The sequence below is a fragment of the Carya illinoinensis genome, chromosome 9 (genome assembly GCF_018687715.1).
Source record: "Carya illinoinensis cultivar Pawnee chromosome 9, C.illinoinensisPawnee_v1, whole genome shotgun sequence".
Classification (NCBI taxonomy): Eukaryota; Viridiplantae; Streptophyta; class Magnoliopsida; order Fagales; family Juglandaceae; genus Carya; species Carya illinoinensis.
In genome coordinates, this window is record NC_056760.1 from 21101060 (window position 1) to 21122289 (window position 21230).

The 21230-nt window shown below is 36.9% G+C and overlaps 1 protein-coding gene across 2 annotated transcripts; it reads left to right on the plus strand.

Moving 5' to 3' along the window:
- The first annotated feature begins 4393 nt into the window (after positions 1-4393).
- LOC122275612 lies at positions 4394-20192 on the plus strand. Of its 2 annotated transcripts, none has more exons than XM_043084734.1 (12): positions 4394-5133; positions 13795-13935; positions 14137-14433; positions 14543-14811; positions 14907-15116; positions 15232-15324; positions 15566-15661; positions 15780-16435; positions 17493-17776; positions 18952-19084; positions 19674-19770; positions 19889-20192. In XM_043084734.1, exons 2-8 carry the CDS (start codon positions 13884-13886, stop codon positions 16167-16169), a joined length of 1407 nt encoding a protein of 468 aa, XP_042940668.1. In that variant the 5' UTR covers positions 4394-5133; positions 13795-13883; the 3' UTR covers positions 16170-16435; positions 17493-17776; positions 18952-19084; positions 19674-19770; positions 19889-20192. The 2 variants fall into 2 exon arrangements, with proteins under 2 accessions (XP_042940668.1, XP_042940669.1); XM_043084735.1 differs by lacking the exon at positions 4394-5133 and adding an exon at positions 12031-13551.
- Positions 20193-21230: the final 1038 nt, after the last annotated feature.

Below are 21230 nucleotides of genomic sequence, written 5' to 3' on the forward strand. Positions count from 1 at the left end.
GCAGTCGAGCGTTTGAATCTACCTGAATTCGCTCGAGCGGCCAAAAGCCTCCGCTCGAGCGAACTTGTAAAATCTGCAATATGAAATTTTGCAAGTCATCAGTGGGATCTGAGGATTGGAGGTTTTTCAGCTCCTCTTTGGCTGCTTTGATCTGTTTGTGGACATTCCCAAAATTCTGTTGGTTCCACCCGTTTAATCTGCTTCCGCAAGTTGAGATTAGCTTCATGGCAAGGGCCATGTGATCTCCTTCTTGTGTTCCTTGCCAGGTGTCCTTGATGATTTCCTCACAGTCAGGGTAATTATTCATCATAAATTATTACTTAAGAAAAATGGATCCATCACATTTCTTAGAGTATTGATAATTTGGAAGGTTTATGAAAAGTAACATGTTTGGTTTGTCACAACCTTAATTACAATGTTAGTGATGAAGAATCGCAATTGACCATCATGGTGAGAAAAATATTTTTATAACGAAAATACCATTCTTACCGAGTACAGATGAAAATAATGGATTTCCATTCAAAATGACAATTTTCTATTAGACTAAATTTCACAATGACAATAAATAAGCTACAAAGGCAAACATTAGATTTTATTAGGATATATTTACCTTAACACGTGTTTAGTCATTGGCAACTATATGTGGAATTATTAAAAGCTAAAACTGCTACTTCAATTAAGGTTCTTATAAGGCAAATATCAAATGATGAATGTGAAAGAAGTTACATCAAAAATATTGTGCGTATAGAATTATTAGCATTGACATCTTCATTGAAACTTTATATAGAAAATTTAAGTTCAATATACTATTTTTTATTATGTACATTTGATTTTTATTTTATTTATGTCTATTGTTCTCATATTCAAGAATGTATTATAAAATTATTCCATGAAAAATAAATTACATGTGTTAAAATATTTTTTTTTGTCATGTACGACTGAACTACTAGGATGCAAACTGTTTATACATCTATCAAAAATATTACTTCTAGCACAAGAAACTGAAATATAAAAATGATTATCTTAAACAAATCATCAAAACGTACTGCACAACATTCACCAGCAATGTATTAGAACCTAACATTGATCGATGTCAGACAATACACTTCCTATGTTTGGTCATGATAAAACAAACTTCTTATGTGTGTGTGTGTGTTCTATTCTTTTATGTCGCATATTCAAAATAAACACTCAACTATAATAAAATATATTCCTTTGAATATTTACTCAAAACATTAGTGTATCATAACATCCAAACTTGACTTTACAATTCATGTCTAACAATGAGTTAGGTGTACATTAGTGCCAATATGTCTCATGTTCTTCAGGGCAATCGACTGCAATCAACTACTTTTAACAAGGATAACACTTAATGATTCACTACTTGAAGAAATCATTGAAAAAAAAAACCTACATGGCACATCATCATTAGTCTCAATAGTCGATGTTCAAATCATAACTAACATTAACAAAATGGAAGGTCTTGTCAAGGCTCTACAACCTATAATGATACAATTATACTCTACAATTATACTCTAAATAGTGAATTTTTGCTCTTTTGCAAGCATAGAAAGAAATAATACATTTCTTTTGTTATCATAAAATAGTGTTGTCTTTCAAAACTTGCTAATAATTATAAACACTATATCAATATCTTTGTCTAAAATTTGATATAGAAACCAAGATTTTGTATTAAAACAAGTATCTTCAAGGTTGATCTACATCAAATATTTTTCTATATATCTTGCATTGGATGTAACAAAGTGATAGGATATGAATATAATGAAACCTTCCTATATTATCATTGCAAACTCATGAGCAATTCACAACGGCAGTATGCATGTTTGGTTCATATCTTAACTTGTGAGTTTTAACATTACAACTTGTACATTCTAATTATTCATTCCCAATTATGATTGTATTTTCATTACCTTCAGTTATCGAGCCTACGTTGGGGTAGAGGATGATACCAGATGATTGGCAACTTTATTGTTTGGGTTAATTGCAGATGAGACAATTTTTTGCACAGTAATTGAATTCATGAACCATACAAATGAGGTAATTAATATAAGAATCTAACTATTCAGAAAGTACAAATGGTGCTGCATTTTATACAAATAGAAAATGAAATGTATAGTATAACTACACAATTACATTTCATATAGAACATTATAATCTTAATATGTTTGCTCTATCTATCAAGCAACCACAACCTTGTCAAAATTATACTATATAAATTCTACATTTCTATCCTTTTAGTTCCTCAATAACCACAATAAGACTCAAAACTCATTCAATGCAAGATCATTTACCCTATCTACATATATAACATTGCAATGCAAGCTTTAGAGAATGATTGAATTGTCAAATTCAATGCAAAAACAAATGAGCTTCAACAACAACGCGATAAAATATTTAATTTCCTGCCTATCCATGTTGTGGGTGAAGAAATAACATGACCTACAAATACACATCTCTCTCAATTGCTTAACCACTATTTTCATGACTTGATGAGACATTGGCTAGAATTATGCTCTCACTGAAAAAACACTATAATTTCAATTCCCATGTGTGGTCTTCTTGGCTCAACTTGCGTGAAGCTATGGTCTGATTTAACTTATATATGACTAACTTGGTACTATACTAATATGATCTAATTATTGTTGATGACTTGCATAATTTAGTATATTTCATCACTTCTTAATTTTAAATTTTAGTCTAATTTTATTTATTTTTGTTGATTTTATGTTTCATTGTTGTTATTTAAATTTTATTTTAGATTTGAAGAAAAGGAAGATCCAAATTTTAGAAGCCTATTGTCTAAGGACTCTCTCTCATTTAAATGAAAATTTATTTGAATATGAGATCTAGTTATCAGAGCTGTTTTAGAGATTAAGTTAAATTTTTGAAGAATAGAAGAAATCAAGATAAGTTAAATGACATAATTTTGCTAGAATAAAGAAGTAGATTTTTAGAAGAAGAATAAACAACGACAGATTTTTAAAGAGAATAACGATAATGTTCAAATTCAAAACAAAAGGATCGGAGTTGAAAGGTTCAAATTCAAAAAGGGAAAAAAAAAAAAGAAAAAAAGTTGATGAAAGACGTGAAAATCATAGGCCTTCTTTCTCGTTTAACTTGGAACAAAACATGAGTAACTTTATTTCTTTGGTTTTGACTTGGAATCGAGATGTGATGCGGCAAGTTGAGGGACATAAGCTGCAGTTGAGTTTTGAGCAAGATACATGCAGCAACAGGTAGAAGCTGGAACAAAAATCATGAGTTTTCCTTTGGCTCATTACGGAACGGACGTGGATGCAGCAACAGATTTTATTGTTGAGTTTTGAGTGGCATGCATGGCATGCACACTGGCCTTTTCTTGGACGCGAGATGTAAGCATGAGTGAGAAGCAAGCTGGTGGTTTGACATGGAGACACAGCAGGAGATTGGACACTGGGCCTCTTGGATTGGAACAAACAAAACGGAGGAGAAATTTTGGCCTTTTGGCTGGGTTCTTGGATGCACGAACGTGTACGTAAAGATTGTTTTTTTTTTTTTCTCTTCGTTTTGACTGGGAAGCTAGGCTCTTGCACGGACGGGACAAAAATTATTTTCTTTTCATTTGAAGAGCAGCGAAACACAATGCCGAAAAGAGGAAGGGACTAAATTTTTAGCATGTTGAATTTAATTTTTTACAATGTTCATTTTATTCCATTCCTCTCAGAAAAATATGGTAAATTCGTTTATGTTGAATTTAATTTTTAGCATGAACTAAATTTTCTTTATTCTAGGAAAACGATATAATATAGTTTTGAACTATACTTACTTTTCTATACTAATTTGAAGTAATTCTCTTTTATGTTTATCTAATTTATTCTGAGCTTGTAGCTTCTAATTAACTAGCCATTAATTAGATGATTTTAATCTTGTAATTTGCTATCAAAAAAGAGAATTATAGGATAGAATTTGGATATTTCAGTATAGGTAAATATAGAAATCGAAAAATTTATATGAACCTATGTAGTCTTAAAATCGTTGGTCCTAATACTTTCTTACTTTATAATTTGCATACTCTTATGTAATATTTGATTAACTATCGAAAGAGATTTTTGGATGAGTTAGGAGATTTTGCTAATAAACAGAGAGAATTAAATTCAATTAGTTAGATAAACAAAGTATAGTGAGGGATTAGGTGAAATCGATTTTCTAGAAGTTTTCATTCTCTTTAATTTGATCTTTGAATAACAGCTTTCTTTCCTTTTAAATATTTTCGTTGAATTGATTTTATTTCAAATTGCAATTACAAACAATCTTAGTGACTTTTTTAAATAAAGTCGAGATTAGTGTAATTTCAATACTTATCAAAAGTAAGTTATCAATCCCTGAATCACTACAAGAATTTGGACTTTTAGCAGCGATTTAAAAATCGCCGGAAAAGAAATCGCCGCATCATATCACTTATAACGGCGATTTATTACTCGCTGGGGTAAACTTTAGTCAAGCTGGCGAGATTTGTCACTCGGAGTATCCCAGCAATTTTGTAACCTTTTAGCGGCGAAAAATGTCGCTGCTAAATGTCATAACTCATCTCAGGCGCCAAACTTGAGTTTTATTTCCCTCCCCGCGAGTAATTCACACAGTACCCTCTCTGCTCTCCGTGTGTGTTTGTCATCGATTGCCCATCAGCTTCCTCGAAAATCCGTTCCGGCGAAGCCATACGTGGTAGTGAGAGTAGTAATCCCCATTCCAGAAACGCTCCCGAAGCCCAATCGATACGCCTCCACTACAATAGCTCAGCTTGTGCCGGCGAAGGTTTCTCATCCGTTCCTTCCAAAACCCAAGCTTTGCCTCCATCTTACGTTTTACCCATTAGGCATTCTATGAACCCCCTTCCATTCTTCTACTTCGGCCACCCAATACTTCGGCTACCAAAAAGTTTTTCCCCCTTCTGTTGAAATTCCAGTGGACAGACGGCGAGAACTGCCAAATACGCCCTCTGTTGTGCATTAGATCTACCAGAAATCCCCCGAAAATCCCATTATCCCATGCATCCTGTGTGCGAGGATGAGTAGTCCATTCTAAGCCCTCGGGGAGCCAAATTCCACTGCTCGGGTGCTGCTCAGCGTGTCCAAGGTATAGATTCTACTCAGAAACTCTGTTTGGAAGTCATTATTTTCTCCATACATGCATGAACATAGCGCCATTTGAGGGGTTACTTGGATTGTTGGATGACTATAACAAATCATTTTATATAAACTCTTCGTCGTTTTTTTTATATTTATTTTAATTTTTTTGTGATCTGTCGATGCTGTGGCTATTGTGGATTCATTGGTTGATTATCAGTTGTGGTAGTTGGCAATTTCCCCATATAATTCCTCTAATATATTAGGTCTTTCACTTTGATTATTTTTACTGCTGTGATTTCTCCATGATTCTAACAATGTGCATTTGAGGTTAGTTTTAGGGCTAGATTCTGGGAAATAATTGATTAGGGAAAAATGGATCCGTATATCTCCAACATGAACATGCAGTCTTTAAACAAAAAGCCTTGAGATATAGCAAGAGTTATTTTTGTTCTACTACAAGTATAAAGAATCAGGGAAACTTTGATGAGTGCTTCCATATTTACTACTAGTCTGCCCAATTTCTCCTGGTTCTAGCCACTATCCCTTCTATTATTGGTCCATGTATATTTAGGCCCCTTAGTATAAATGCCACTAAGATCACAAGCTGAATAAACTTCGAAAAACATTTCTATATATTTATAGCTTCTCAAAGCTGCTCTGAGTGTTTTTTCAGAGTAATTTCAGAGTAATTATGTAGCTGGCCTAATTGGTTTCAGTAGATCCCAACTTGACACCCTTTTTGAGGTTTATGGATGGCCATAGAATCTATCGGACACTTAATGCTAAACTAACTTCAGGTTCCTTCACACTCACACTAATATGCCAAGTAGAATAATTAAATGAGGCTCACTTCCAACTCCTTATTCCATAATAGACACAACCCACCACTACTACCCATACTGCCATCACTAAGAAGATTATGATTGTTGCAAATCATAAATTTATATTGGAATCCCATAGCATTCCTAAACCCAAAAGTTTAGGTCAATAGAGTGAGTTGCCCATAATCCAAACCAATCAACTCGGGCAGTTTTAACACTATATATGAAACATAGACACAACTCTTAATATCAGTGGCTAATACCTTTTTCAAGTCTTAAAATACCAACCTGAACAAACAATAATAAATTTTAAATTCTCACCTGAAATTTAAAATGAAATAGTGGCAATAGGAAAGTCACGAAGGCTTGAGCAACTTCTAAGATTAACCACCTCGTAAGGACCTCTAATCAAGGCTTCTTTGTATTGTATTTGCAAATACCTATGAAAAGCATGCACCTCAACTAAACTTGTACACCATTCGAGGAACGCTGACTTCAATTTTGATTGTGGTTAATAGATCTGGGATATTTGCTTAAGAAATGACAATCATGTGAAATTATAGTTGTCACATCCGATTAAAAAAGAAAAAATCACGATAATATTTACTACATAAACTCAACATCCAGAATTGCATATACAAACTGACCATATATAGCAAAAATAGTGAAAAATAGGTAATGGAGGGTAAAGCCACTAGCTTGATATCTAAGATTTAGACTTCCCTTGCCAGATTACACAAATGTAATCTAAACTCTTACCAAAACCATACATTTACTAGCATTTAAGGTCACATTCAAACTTAGCACAAGTACTAAATCTACTGAAACTGACTGAAAGATTTAGACTTCCCTTGCCAGATTTGGTATTGACGTTGTGATTCAATATCCTCATGCATCTGCTTCTCTTCATGCACAATTTGATTGCTGAGAAAACAGAGGAATAATGGGTTTGCGTATCCCACCTGTCTAAACAGCCATCTTCATGTGGCACGCGTGGATGAATTTTCACTCGCTGGTATTCTTTACTTTGAAGAATGCCAAGTTTGAAGTGCAAAAAATAATACCAAATGAAGCTAAGTTTTTTATTGGGGCCCAAAACATGGCTGGAAATATAAACAGCATAGAGATGCAAATTATTTTGGTAGCTTCACAATGGCTATACGTAAAATCATCCAAGTGACAAAATTAAATGTACAAGTGAAAAGATTGTAAACTGTATATAATGTGTGTGTATGCTAGACACAATAATTCTGCCTTAAGTGCACCTGATCTTGTGTCATGTCATACTCATGCCCTTTGCCTTTTTCTGCTTGGTTATCTCTTTATTTGTTTCAACCAATGGAACCATCTAAAAAACCCTATTAGGTTAACAAAATATAAAAATAGATCAATATTTTTGCACAATCAATAAAAATTGATTGTGCAAAAGGAAGAGTATATGTTTACTTCAGTTCAATCTGGAAAAACTCCCCTCCATTTCAGCTATAAAGCTGTTTTCTCTCTTCCTTTCTCTTTGTGGGGTCTCTAACGACCCGCCATGCATCCCAAAGGCTTGGCTCCACTTAAAATGTCTTAATTTACCTGCTTTTCTGTTATATTGCATGTACATGATGATACTTTCATGAGTGAATAAATATATAAAGGTTACTCCTCCATATTGTCTCCTTTGTGTTAGTTATGCAGTAGTATTTTTTCTGCCATTCTCTTCTATTAGGTTTTGTCATAAATTGTCCAAATTCATGCATTAAATATAATGAATACTACCTCAATAATTGAAACTTGAATACATTAGTCTCTTTTTCCAAATAGCAAATGTACAGAAATTAGAAAAATGCTAGCCTTTATCCTGCAACTTCTGCTGTTTTTCTGTGAATCTCCACAACTTCAGCAGCTAGATAGCTATCTGCTCTCCATATATATAACATGGAGATGTATGAGATGCAAAACTAGAGTGCTGCCTGCAAATTATGGATGGTGATTATCTCATTCTTACTGTACTACTTATATTTACATTGATGTACTGACTCTTTTCATTTAGATTAGGATAATTATTTAGGATAGTTAATATTCAGCCTGGACTGCTGAGTATCTAATTCTTGTGTTAATGTTATTTTTGGCTGAGGAATTCATGTTCTAAGGTAATTACCTTCAAACCTTCCGAAGGTTTGATTATCTGGAAAGGAGAATCCAGCCATTGTCTGGAGTTGCTGCTATGGAGAGACACCCTTTGAAATGTGGTGATACCAGTAATTATTATCCTCCACATCTGTCTATCTTAACCTTCATGTGCATACATAAGTTGTCTGAGAACTACTTAAAACGATAACAATCAAAATAACCACCACACAGATGGAGTTAACAACCAATCTTAATCAATAGATTGGTTGTCAGGAGAAGGATTAGTTGGGATATAAGAGTCTGTACTTCATGTTTTATATTATCTGTTATTGCATTTATCAATAACTTCACCAACGATTTGAATCCTTTAAGCCAGTAAGTAAGAGAATCTTTTACCAGCGATACATTATGCAAAACACAAAAACAATACAGAATAAATCATGAGTATAAGTCTTCCAAGGTGCAATCTTTGCACTTTGTTTGATGATAAGCGATTAGATAGGTATCTAATTAACCTTCATGATAACGTATGCTTGTATCACCTGTCTAATTTGGCATAACTGGGCATAACCTGTCCTCTTAACTTGGTTTTGCCGCCTCTTAGTAAATCCAATGCAGACCATCCTCAAACTGTAACTGTCAGTAGCTTCACATCCACATGAGCCTCGATCATGTTCTGCCATTTCCTTAGCATTGACCTCAACTTGTCTTTGGTAAAATCCATTCTCTGAAATGTTTGACACTTGTTAAAAAAAAAAACGTGTTTGTTTCTCATCCTAAAATAGCATTAACCATGTTGTGCGCAGATGAAACTATATTACATAAACATACCCAGAAATGGAAACAGGACATTCTTCCCTTGAACATCCTCAGCTCTCAATCTGATCTTTCTGTATGCATGATCCTCATCATCCTGAAGATCAGCCATTGATACCTCAATAACTCTATGTTTGATCCCTTCAGAAGCAATCTGTAAAAGAGACAGCAGATACCTTAATTAGTAGGTGCACAGATAACATTATTACTGCGTGACTGTAGAAACAAAGAAAATTTTACAAATATCATAATTTCTTACTTAATAAACAAAAAAGGAGGTATTATAATTTCTAAAAGGAAAGAGGAAGGTGTATAAAAACTTTTCCTTAATTCAGATTTAAATAGCCAAAGAAAAGTCCTAGCTGTTACCCTGCTTAAAATGAGATTCAGTACAAGGACTCGCACGAGATATTCCTGAATCCAATACTACGTCTATTTTATACTATGCAGAGCCTAGTTTGTTAAAAAAACTAGTAAAGTTGTCTTATGAAGTTAATATAACAGTCTCATTCTAGAATCAAAGAAATGATTCGCTTCCATTGAGATACTGTACGAAATCAACATCGGGACAGCATGTAGAACTGTAAACCTGGTTTTGCTCCATATCTTTAAAAAAATCATGTTCCAGAGACTTCAATAAGAAAGCGAACAACTGACCTAAATATTCTTATATAGCACCATTAATTTACATCAAGTCATATATCAATGAGAAAGGGTTGGTTAACCATCAACCCAATTTGCCATATATCAATGAGAAATGGTTGTTTCCTGAAAGCAAATATGTTACACTTGCTTCTCCAATAAGGATGAATTATACACAAATATGGAAGTTTCATACTCTTCTGCATTAAACATTGTTGTCAATACTTCATTTTGCACCCGCCATACTATCCATCGGGGCAAGATGAATATTCCCCATTATCCCCGTGCTAATAGCAAAATCTTCATTCATCAACTACTGTGCCAACACGGTCTCTGTTTATTTAACTCTTTTTCCATTCTTTTTTTTTAGATGGACAAAAGTTGGATGAACGAGGCCGATAGACTTTTATCGCCTGTATATGCCGAAGGGGTTAAAAATTTCCTCACACAAGCACGAAGGCATGCTTGCGGACGGGATCGGATTCGGTGTCCATGCCGTACATGCCTTAACAATCTGTGGCTACCAACAAATGAGGTGGAATCCCATTTGTTTATCAAAGGGATCAATCCAAATTACACAGAGTGGATATTTCATGGGGAGGAGGAGACAACATTGAGATTCAGTGATGATGATGTTGGTGACAACGTTTTACCAGAAGATGATTACATCGATGACATGCAGCATATGTTGGATGACATCCGGTCGGGCACCTTTGTTCATGTGCTTGAAGACAACACTACTGCACCAAATAGGTCACCAATACCCGAAGATTCACCATCAACTACTTTTGAGAAGCTACTGGAGGATGCCCGACGTCCTCTTTTTGACGGATGTACTAAATTTACAAAGTTGTCATTCGTTGTCAAGTTATTACATATCAAATCAATCGGTGGATGGTCAATTAAGTCATTTGACATGCTCCTTGATCTGTTGCGGTCTTCCTTTCCTGATGCGCTTTTGCCACAATCATATGAGGAGTCAAAGTCTTTGGAGCGCGGGTTGGGATTCAATTACAACAAAATCCATGCATGCCCCAACGACTGCATTTTATTCTGGAAGGAAAATGCCGCTCTTAATGAATGCCCTGTATGTAAGGCTTCGAGGTGGATTCCAAATACGCACGGATCACGCGTTATACCTCAAAAAGTGTTGCGCCATTTTCCGTTGAAACCGAGATTGCAGCGTCTCTTTATGTCTGCAAAGATAGCAGGTGAAATGAGATGGCATAAAGAGCAACGGCCGATAGAAGATACCAGTATGAGACATCCGGCTGACTCTGAGTGTTGGCAGAAATTTGATGAACATCATAGTTGGTTCGCTGCGGATCCTCGCAATATTAGGCTCGGACTAGCAAGTGACGGCTTCACTCCGTTCAACAACTTGGCTAAACCTCATAGCATTTGGCCTGTGATCCTTGTCCCGTATAACTTGCCGCCGTGGTCATGCATGAAAGACCAATTTTTTATAACATCTTTGATTATTCCAGGCCCAAGGTCACCAGGGAATGATATCGATGTTTACTTGCAGCCGTTGGTTGATGAATTGCTTGAATTTTGGGAAAATGGGGTACCTACCTATGATGCCTCAACTAAGGAGACATTTAGGTTGCATGCTGCATTGTTGTGGACAATCAATGACTTTCCTGCCTACGGGAATCTCTCTGGCTGGTCAACAAAGGGGAAATTAGCTTGTCCGACTTGTAATGCCGACACAGACTCCAATTGGTTGAAATATGGCCGAAAACATTGTTATATGGGACACCGACGTTTCTTGCCGCCGGATCACATGTGGAGAAGGAGAAAAGGGTTGTTCAATGGTAAAGAAGATCATCGCATGCCACCAAGGGATATAGGAGGATACGATATTCTAACTCAATTGCAGATGATTGGGGAGGTGATGTTTGGCAAATCTCGTAGGAAGAGAAAACGTACTGCTGAAGAGCTGAATTGGACAAAGTCCAGCATATTCTTCACATTACCTTATTGGTCAACACTTCGACTTGGGCATAATTTAGATGTTATGCATATTGAGAAGAATATTGCCGAAAACATCTTATTCACTTTAATGAACATTTCAGGAAAAACTAAAGATAATATCAACTCAAGGCGTGACCTGGAGATTTTGGGCTATAGAAAAGAGTTACATTTGAGGCATGAAGGTGATCATGTAACAATGCCAAATGCACTGTACACATTACATGGAGATGAAAAGAATAAATTTTGTGAGTGGCTGACCGATATCAAATTTCCAGACGGGTTCTCTTCCAATATCTCGAACTGCGTTTCTCTACGCGATTGCAAAATCACTGGGTTGAAAAGCTACGACTGTCATGTTTTCCTTCAAAGACTAATCCCAATCGCTGCTCAGGGTTTTTTAAGAAGTGACATTGCATTGGCTTTGACTGAACTTAGCACTTTCTTTAAAGAGTTGTGTGCTCGAACACTGGATGTGAATCGCCTATCCCAGCTCCAAACAGATATTGTCACAATTCTTTGCAAACTGGAGATGATATTCCCTCCCTCCTTTTTCGATATCATGATCCACGTAGCTGTTCATTTGCCCCGTGAGGCCATACTTGGGGGACCAGTTCAATATAGGTGGATGTACCCATTTGAGAGATATCTCGGCAAATTCAAACGGTATGTTAAAAATAAAGCTCGACCAGAGGGTTCAATAGCCGAGGCCTACATTCACACTGAATGTTTGACATTTTGCTCCATATACCTCCAAGATGTTGAGACGAAGTTCACTCGAGCAGACCGCAATATTGATGCTGATGAAGAGGAAAATATAGATGGATTCAGAATTTTTAACCAGAAAGTTCGTCCCTTGGGTATAGCTTCCAATGTGCAATTAGAAGATAAACTTTTTAAGGCAGCCATCTGGTATGTGCTCAACAATTGTTCGGAGATTGGAGCCTATATACAGTAAGCATCAATGAGTTTCCTACAAAATCTACTTACTTGCACTTTATCCAGTTTTTATATATGCAACAATAACGTCTTGCCATTGTTGGTTTGCGATTCCGTGCACCCAAATATAGGGAACACTACGAGAAATGTAAAGTGCAACACCCAAGTTGCATCGATCGCATGCATCAAACTGAATTTCCCACTTGGTTCAAGCACCGTGTAAGTTCTTCTCCATCCTTATCTCCGTTGACTTTACTCTCAGGTTTTTCTGACATGTTTTGGAAAGATGAAAATATACATTGTCAATTTTCTTCGATTTTTTTATAGATCCAGGAACATCGTACGGAGACTCCACTTGATGTATTTGCTGATCTGTATGCGTTGGCTTGCGGCCCTGACCGGTTGATTGCATCATATGATGCTTGCATAATAAATGGAAAAAGGTTTCATACGAAGCATCGTGAATCGCGCCGGCGTACACAAAATTCCGGAGTGTTGGTAATCGGGGATGACGCCACAAATAACGCAGACTTTTACGGTTGTATCCAAAATATCATCGAGTTACGCTACATGGAGTGGCGTCGGGTGTATCTATTTGAATGTACTTGGTTTGACGTTGGTGATAGAAAACGAGGGGTGCGGGTGGATGACCATATGATTAGTGTCAACATGAACAGGACTTGGTATAAGGATGAACCATTCGTGTTGGCGAGTCAAGCTGATCAATGTTTCTACATAAGAGATTTAAGGGCGAAAGGGAATTGGGGTGTTGTGCAGAACTATACAAATAGGAATGTATACAACATTCCGTCCGTGCCGAGGATTCAGGAAGATATTAATGATGGTTTTCCAAGTACTAATGAGGCTGATCAAGAAAGTGAGTCATCATATTATTATGAACCAGTTCAGTGCGATAATGCAGATCCAATGTGGAATCAACTGGATAGGATTGATATACCACCTAGTCATATTGATGCACGAGAAGTCATGCATGTGGATGGTCAATGCATAGAAGAATCTGGATTTATTAATGATGACATGATTCCTTCTGGTTCTGGAGATGCGACTAGTGAGTCATCATATTCAGATGATGATGACCTATCCACAGACGAAGAGTATGTGTTAGATTTATAATTACAAGCTATTACTAAAACCTCGTTATTGTATGCCTTGCATACTTAAAACCATTAAGTATTTCATACATTTTTTGAATGATTTGTTAAAACCATTCAGTACAATTATTGAATCCTAAAATACCTCAACGTTTATGTAGCTTTCTTCCATTTATGTTTTCATATATGAACATTTCCTCTAAATTTGATTGACTTCTAATGTGTATCATATTATTACTGTGTCAGGTGAGGGAGCAACATTACTACATTGCATTAAGGCTGAAGTGGACAAAGTTTGGGTTGGATTTTCTTCCTCATATCTCGACTAGTTTATCATGCAATCCCATCTTCAAGTTGGAGGCATGAGGAGCACTATTACTCCTCAAGGTATCACAAAATACTTGGTTAAGTTATTGTCATTCAAATACACATGGTCATCAAATACTTCATGGGTTAGGCTACCCATGAAGTAATTGAAAATGGTACATAAGTGATCAATTCATTTCAATTGTTGTCTGTGATTTAGCTGTTATTTTGTGGAATGGACCTAACGTTTAAACACAATGATATTAACTCATACACACGCAGGTGACCGAGCGGGACCCAGTTCTAGAGGTGGAGGGAGACTTCGAGGTATTCGTGCTCGGCGACATGTACCATACTCGGCTCGCCACAACCGACCACGGGGAGCGAAAATCTCCTCATATCATAGCCCTGAGGAGGGTAATCAATCATCATCGGATGACTCGACACAGCCCCCAAGTCCCCCACCAGCAAATATACTAATTCCCACACCTGCGCCTATTCGAGAACCCTTACAAGTGCGGGAACAATCGCCTCCTAGAGAAGAATCGAGAATGGAAGAAAGCAGTATACCAGAAACTGGTGATGGTTTTTTCAATATGAATGCGTTGACCCTTCCATATGTGCTTGTAAGTGTAAAGATACTTTTTTTGATTACATACACTAATCTAGTTCATATTTTGCTGCGCAGTTGCGGACGCCCCCACGGGGCCCGAACTAACGCAGCAACAGAGAAGAAGATATCGTGGGCCCGCTAGATGCATAGAGTTTGAGAAGGTGAGGAAGTACGGTAAAGTGCCCTTAAAGATAAACGATGGTGAGACAGCCCCGTGTTGTGAACACGCTTCTATGTTCACAACACGAGTATCATGGATTGTTAAGCAATTTTGTGACATGAGTCATGCGCGATGGACTGATGTCCCGGCTGCCATGAAAGAGGAGCTCATTGACCGCGTTCGGGTAAGTTATCGGGTCTCATAATTTGCTATTATGAATACTGGAGTGGTTTATGTCGTATTACATAAACATTAATACTAGTTCGCTATGTCTTGTAGTCTGACTTCGTGCTCGACTGGGAACGTGAAAACCACCGATTGACGGTGACAAAGGCACTTCGTAAGCGCTTCAACAGCTTCCATCACGACTTGCACAAGATTTACGAATCCTTTGGAAGCCATGAAGAGGCGTTAGCTCATGGGACAAGCTTAGTGGACCCCCTTGTATGGGTCAAGTTGTGTGGTAGGTGGGGCAGTGACGCCTTCAAGGTATATATGCTATTTCTCATATTAAACCATAAATCCTTCCATTAAATATGTAAACTATATTGTTGTGGCAAATCCGGTTGTTTAAGTAAGCTAACATGACTTATGTGCATGGCAGAAAATTTCAAGTCAAAATCGGGAGAACCGAAAGAAGCAGGCAATTAATCACACATCGGGACGTAAATCATTCGTCCGAATACTTGAGCAAAAGGTATGAGGATTCCTCCCAGTCCTCATTTAAGTATCTATTAAGTATTAAATGATATTGTCCTCAACATGCACACATTATTTTAGTGCTTTGTGATTGGGTGATATGATTACCTGAGCTCAAAAAGTGTGTTTTGTGATTGTGGTTAATGTCAATGATGTTGAGAATAATATGCACATGTGGTTGCCAATACTTATCTAGATCCAAAATCTAACCTTCTTATACTTAATGCTAACAAATGTAGCGCGCTGAGAATGGAAATTTGGTGGACTTCTATAAGGAGACGCGCTGGTCGAAGAAGAAGAATAAGTTTGTGACAGATGCTACTGAAGATGCTTACGTGAGTAGTACACTTATAGTCCCATGCGTCTCTACGTTTCTTTCTGATAATAATATATTGCATATTTAAACACATGACTCGATTCCCCCCCCCCCCCCATTGTTTTACCGTTGTGCAGAAGGAGATGCAAGGTAGATTGGATGGCCTAGAACCAGAGCAACGTTGTGATGAGGCAGCAGCGAGTGTCTTTAGGGAGGTCCTTGGCCATCGACCTGGATATGCGCGAGGACTCGGAGAGATGGTCATCCCTGAGTCCTCGCGACAACGTGACCAAGTGAAAATGCAATGCTACCTATCTGAGATTGAAAGACACAAGAAAGATGCTGAACAACACAAGAAAAATGCTGATGACTATAAGAGTCAGCTGGAAGAAATGAGATCAGAGATGCGGGCTCTTAGGGAGCATCAGTTTGCGACCGACAGATTGCTTCAGTCCTTTTTTAAGGATCATCCGTCATTCACTGAGTCATATCGACAGACTCAGTGTAATGAGCCCTCCGACCCATAAGGGGGGGTCCTACGTTTTTTGCCTGTTTGGGTGGTATTTTGGTAGTCGATGGTGACAGCTGGGCAATATATATATTACTATATATATATATATATATACTAAACGAACTATGTCAACACCGGGGAGATAAGCAACTCTCGGCCTAATGCCGCTTTTTGGAGGAGTGTTTTGAGCATATATTCCGGTTTTGTGATTTCTGGAAAACTTATCCGAGGGTTCCGCTGCCTCTTTGCCATGCCTAACTCGAAAGACTTCAAAACCAATAGGTAAGTACTCTCTAACGACCAATCTTTCAAGTGGTCGAGTTGACCAGAACAACTGTATTGGGGCTTAACCAGAACTTGCTTAAACGGTATATTTGTTTAAGTATTCCGGTCTCTGTTGATTATCCTCAGCATTCTACAGTGCTCTTTAGAATCCTAGTGGTAATTGGGGTAGGCTGGTTTTTGCAATCTGTAGTTGGAGTACTGAGCTATGATTAATTTTACTTGTGTTTATTTATCTGCTTTATTGAGGTAGTTGTATGCGAATCATTCGTTGGTTGTTAACATGTGACGAGTGAATTAATATATTATACATTGCTTATAAAGGGACACACTTGGATTAATAGAGCTTCCATGACTATGGGTTATAGTTTGGAACGTAAGCGATAAACATCAAATTATTCTCTATTTGGCTTGGTTATTTAGATGGTATGGTATGGCCTTGCTAATCCAAATGATTAGCATTTGGTATTGCATTTAGGTTACAATGCAAGTGACTCAGATTCAGGTGGATTGATGGGAGATGAAAAATAAGTCAAAGGTTTCAGATTTTCTGTGAACGTGACTGTAGGAAACTGAAAACGCAAGTTTTCTCCCTTTGCATTCCTCTTCTTCTTTGATAAAGCTCCTTGGTTTAACTTGCAAAATCATATCTCTAATGCTGTATTAAGAAAACTGCTTTTCTGTTTTCTTAGCATACTGGAAAAAGAATTATTGTCTCTCATATGTCTAGATTAGATATCTTAGATCTACAAGTGAAAGATATAGTCAGAGGAAAAGTTTAGTGAGGAGGATAAATTCAATATCTGTTACACTGCTGAACGTGGCTTGTCACTGTTGTTAGACTTAATCTGTTATTGCATTTTTTGACAGTCAGGCGTGCCACTTATGTGCATGAGCCAATGATTGCCTTCTCCATCATTGTTTGGCTGTTCATAACCAACTCTGTTATTGCCCATTGTATTTGCACACTCATGCATCACCAACAGAGAGGTGATTTTGTTAGACAAGGGTTGATCTGAGCCACTAAAATCCCATTTTCTATATGCGTTGTCAGCAGGCTGATACTTTGATAGGGGAAGAGGCTCGGTATCTTCGCCTGGCAATGGGGCATGAAAAACAATCCCTTGATGCTCTTGGTGAAGCACACAGTACTTGCCTAAATGATCTCATGAACTTTCCTACCCGTAATGCTTACGGTCTCTCAAGTGTTGCTGGAAACATAGAGAAGCTTGCAGCTTTGCAGAATGAATTTGAAATTGTGAAGAAGAAGATGGATGGTGATAAAGCCAAGGCAGAACAAATAGTGAGAAGAAGGTCAAAGTAGCTTCACATGGTTATGAGGTATGTGGCCCATGAGATCCCAACAACTCTTTGTTTCTGGCGTCATTTTATATCCATCAACCCAATTCTGCTTCCTGGCTGACATGGTTTTGGCTGAAATATGTTTTGGCCCATGAGATACTCTTCTAAAATAATCGATGATCTGCAACAATGAGTTCATTAAAAAGCAAACAAGAAAGCATATATATATATATGCTTAAATTTAAATATGCTCCGAGGGCCGGCCGGGAGACTCAGTACTCATGAGCTAGGCAATTAGATTAGAAGAGCATACATTCTTTCTGTATGTATGGATGAACAAAATTATAAACATATAAAGACGCACTTCACCTTCAAATCACGAGGCCTTAATTCAACTCTCATATAGTAGCTAGTGATCTCTACTGATCTCTACTAGTCATGTATTTTCTCATTTTCCAAGAAGAATATATCATATTTTCTGCAACATTAATATGTATATACATCCAGGCAGCACCATTAACATGATGCATGAATCTTCAATAATAAGTAGTTTGGATGAAGGGCGGCTGATCCTTCTAACCAATTAATTTCTGCCTGCCTGGACAGGTATTAAGTACTAATTGAAACGTGTTCAGAAATTAAGTAAAACATTATAGTCAGTTTTTCATACAGGGATCATCTGCAGATAATGGTATTAATTGCTGACCTATATCAGTTCAATATGATCAACTAATAGTTTTTGGACTATGCATCCTGATGGTCCCTCCAATCCAGAATGAAGTGCTTGGTGAGTCATCCAAATTGTAGTAAACAGGATTGTCAAAGCCTTAATATTTACTACTAGTTTGCCTTTTTAAACTGACCTTCATTTCGTCATCAATCATATATGAGAAGTTCTTTTTTTTGGGGGTGGTAAGAGTTTTGTAAGTATTAATGTTGGCTAATGTCCTCTGGAAAAAGGAAAATCTTAACTCTCCTCAAATTGACTTATTACACCATTTCTTCTTTCAACCAATTCCATACTAAATTATTGCAACTCCACGTCAGGAACTTCTCTCTCCTGTAAGCATTATACTTGATACAAAATGATTATCCAAATATTGATTTTCTATGTATGGATTCAAATGCTGAATATCTATCTAGTATGAAGCACACAGTACTTGCCTAAATGATCTCATGTACTTTCCTACCCGTAATGCTTACGGTCTCTCAAGTGTTGCTGGAAACAAAGAGAAGCTTGCTAATTTGCAGAATGAATTTGAAAATGTGAAGAAGAAGATGGATGGTGATAAAGCCAAGGCAGAAAGCCTTGAGAATAAGGTCAAAGTAGCTTCACATGGTTATGAGGTATCTGGCCCATGACATACCCAACATATCTTTGTTTCTGGCGTCATTTTATATCCTGATTTTAATTCTGCTTCTTGGCTGACATGGTCTTGGCTGTAATATGTTTGGACTTGTTCCCCCGTTAACCTTGGAACCTTTTTTTTTTATAATACCAATAACTGTACTTGCATGTGTGTGTGCGCGCTATAATAGTTGCAGTGCAGTCCAATGTCTTTCAAAATGTGAAATGTTATCCTCCAACAAGAATTTGCCATCTGGAAAAGATGAACATCATATATTTCAATGTAGTACCAAAAGCACATAGAAACAATCTTTTAATCAAGCTCATGGAGTTTTCACCTGTTAATGATACGTAGACTTGTCATAAAGTAGATCCATTCTTTTTTCCTCTGCTAATAATATGGAAACTTGACTTGGAGATCCATTGCTTTTCAGTCATACTCATGGTACTTAACATCAACCTGTATATATATGAAGTTAAATGGATAGAAAGGCTTTGTGTTTCCAAGACATACGTAGCATCCAAATAAATGGTAACTCTATGTTTGATGAGTGCTTTAAAGGGATTTAACGCATTAATTACATGCAGGGGTGGACCTGTTGACTGCATAGCAAATGAGCAATTGTACTAACTCCAACCATGGAGAAACGATGGGCCTGGGATGCACTTATGTACAAAGACTAAGGTTACTGTAGTGAAATTGATTTTATGATCAAGTTCATTTTCCTCTTTTAAATATTGAGGCTTCATACACCAATTACTTGAATACGATTTGATTAGGTTTCACTTTTCCTTATTCTCAGGGGAAAATACGCATGTACTGACTTCCATGCAATATGGAAATAGGTGTCAGCAAAATGTTCATGCTCGCCACCTTTCTCAGACAACCAAAGTGCCCAAGTGTGGGTGGAAATGTCCCAAACATAGGTCTCACTTGTTAGATTAATGTGTAACTTGGAATAGATTGGTATTTAGTGATACTACAATCTTCAAATCAATTATATAATACAGATGATAGTTTATTATGTAATTAATAGCTCAGCTTGTATTTGAGATATGATCAGAATACATTTCCACCCAATGATAGTATAGTTAATTGATTTGTCACTTGTGTGAAATTAAACACTTTGATAGAATGGTCTCAGAAATATTTGTTGATGTATGGATTGTATTATTCTCCCATGTCAATCAGGTATAATTGGATGAAAGCATGAAAATTCATGCTTGGGAACAAGTTAATGAGACCCATTATTCTTACTAGGTCTTATGAGACTTAGTAAGAATAATGGGTTATTAAAATTCGATGCTTAAGTTTTGGCGGCGATTAAAGACTCGCTGTTAAAAATGTAAAAAATAACAAATAAAAAGCAATGGGCAGGTTGTCCGGTTTAGCAGCGATTTCATAATCGCTGGGAAATATATTTCCCGTTTAGAAATCAATAGCAGCGATTATGTAATCGCTAGTTTATCCTATAGCAGCGATTTATGAACCGCTGCCAAATACCATACCGGCGATTTCTACCTCGCTGGTATATCATCTAACGGCGATTTATGAATCGCTGCCATATCATAACCCAGCGGTTTATGAAACGCCGGAATTTTATCTTCCAGCGATTTCTTAATCGCTGCCATTTAAAATTCCAGCGATATATGAAACGCTGCGATATCATTCCATATATACCAGCGATTTTAGAATCGCTGCTATATACTATGACAGCGATTTTATAATCGCTGGCAAACAAATTTCGTAATTGTAACCTATTTACCAGCGATTACAGAATCGCTGGAATATTATATACCAGCGATTTTCTAAACGCTGGCAACTCATTCTCGGTTATGAAATTTATTTTCCAGCGATTAGTGAATCGCTGTCATATACTATCGCAGCGATTAAAAAATCGCTGATATATTAATTTCTAAACCGAAACTTTATTTCCAGCGATTTAATAATCGCTGCTATATACTATGACAACGATTTTTTAATCGCTGGCAAACAAATTTCGTAAGTGTAAATTATTTGCCAGCGTTTGTAAAATCGCTGGGTTATAATATTTACCAGCGATTTTAAAATCGCCGCGAAATAGAAAACGGTTTAGGGTTCATATACCGGCGAGTTGAAAATCGCTGGGATATACGTGTTATATT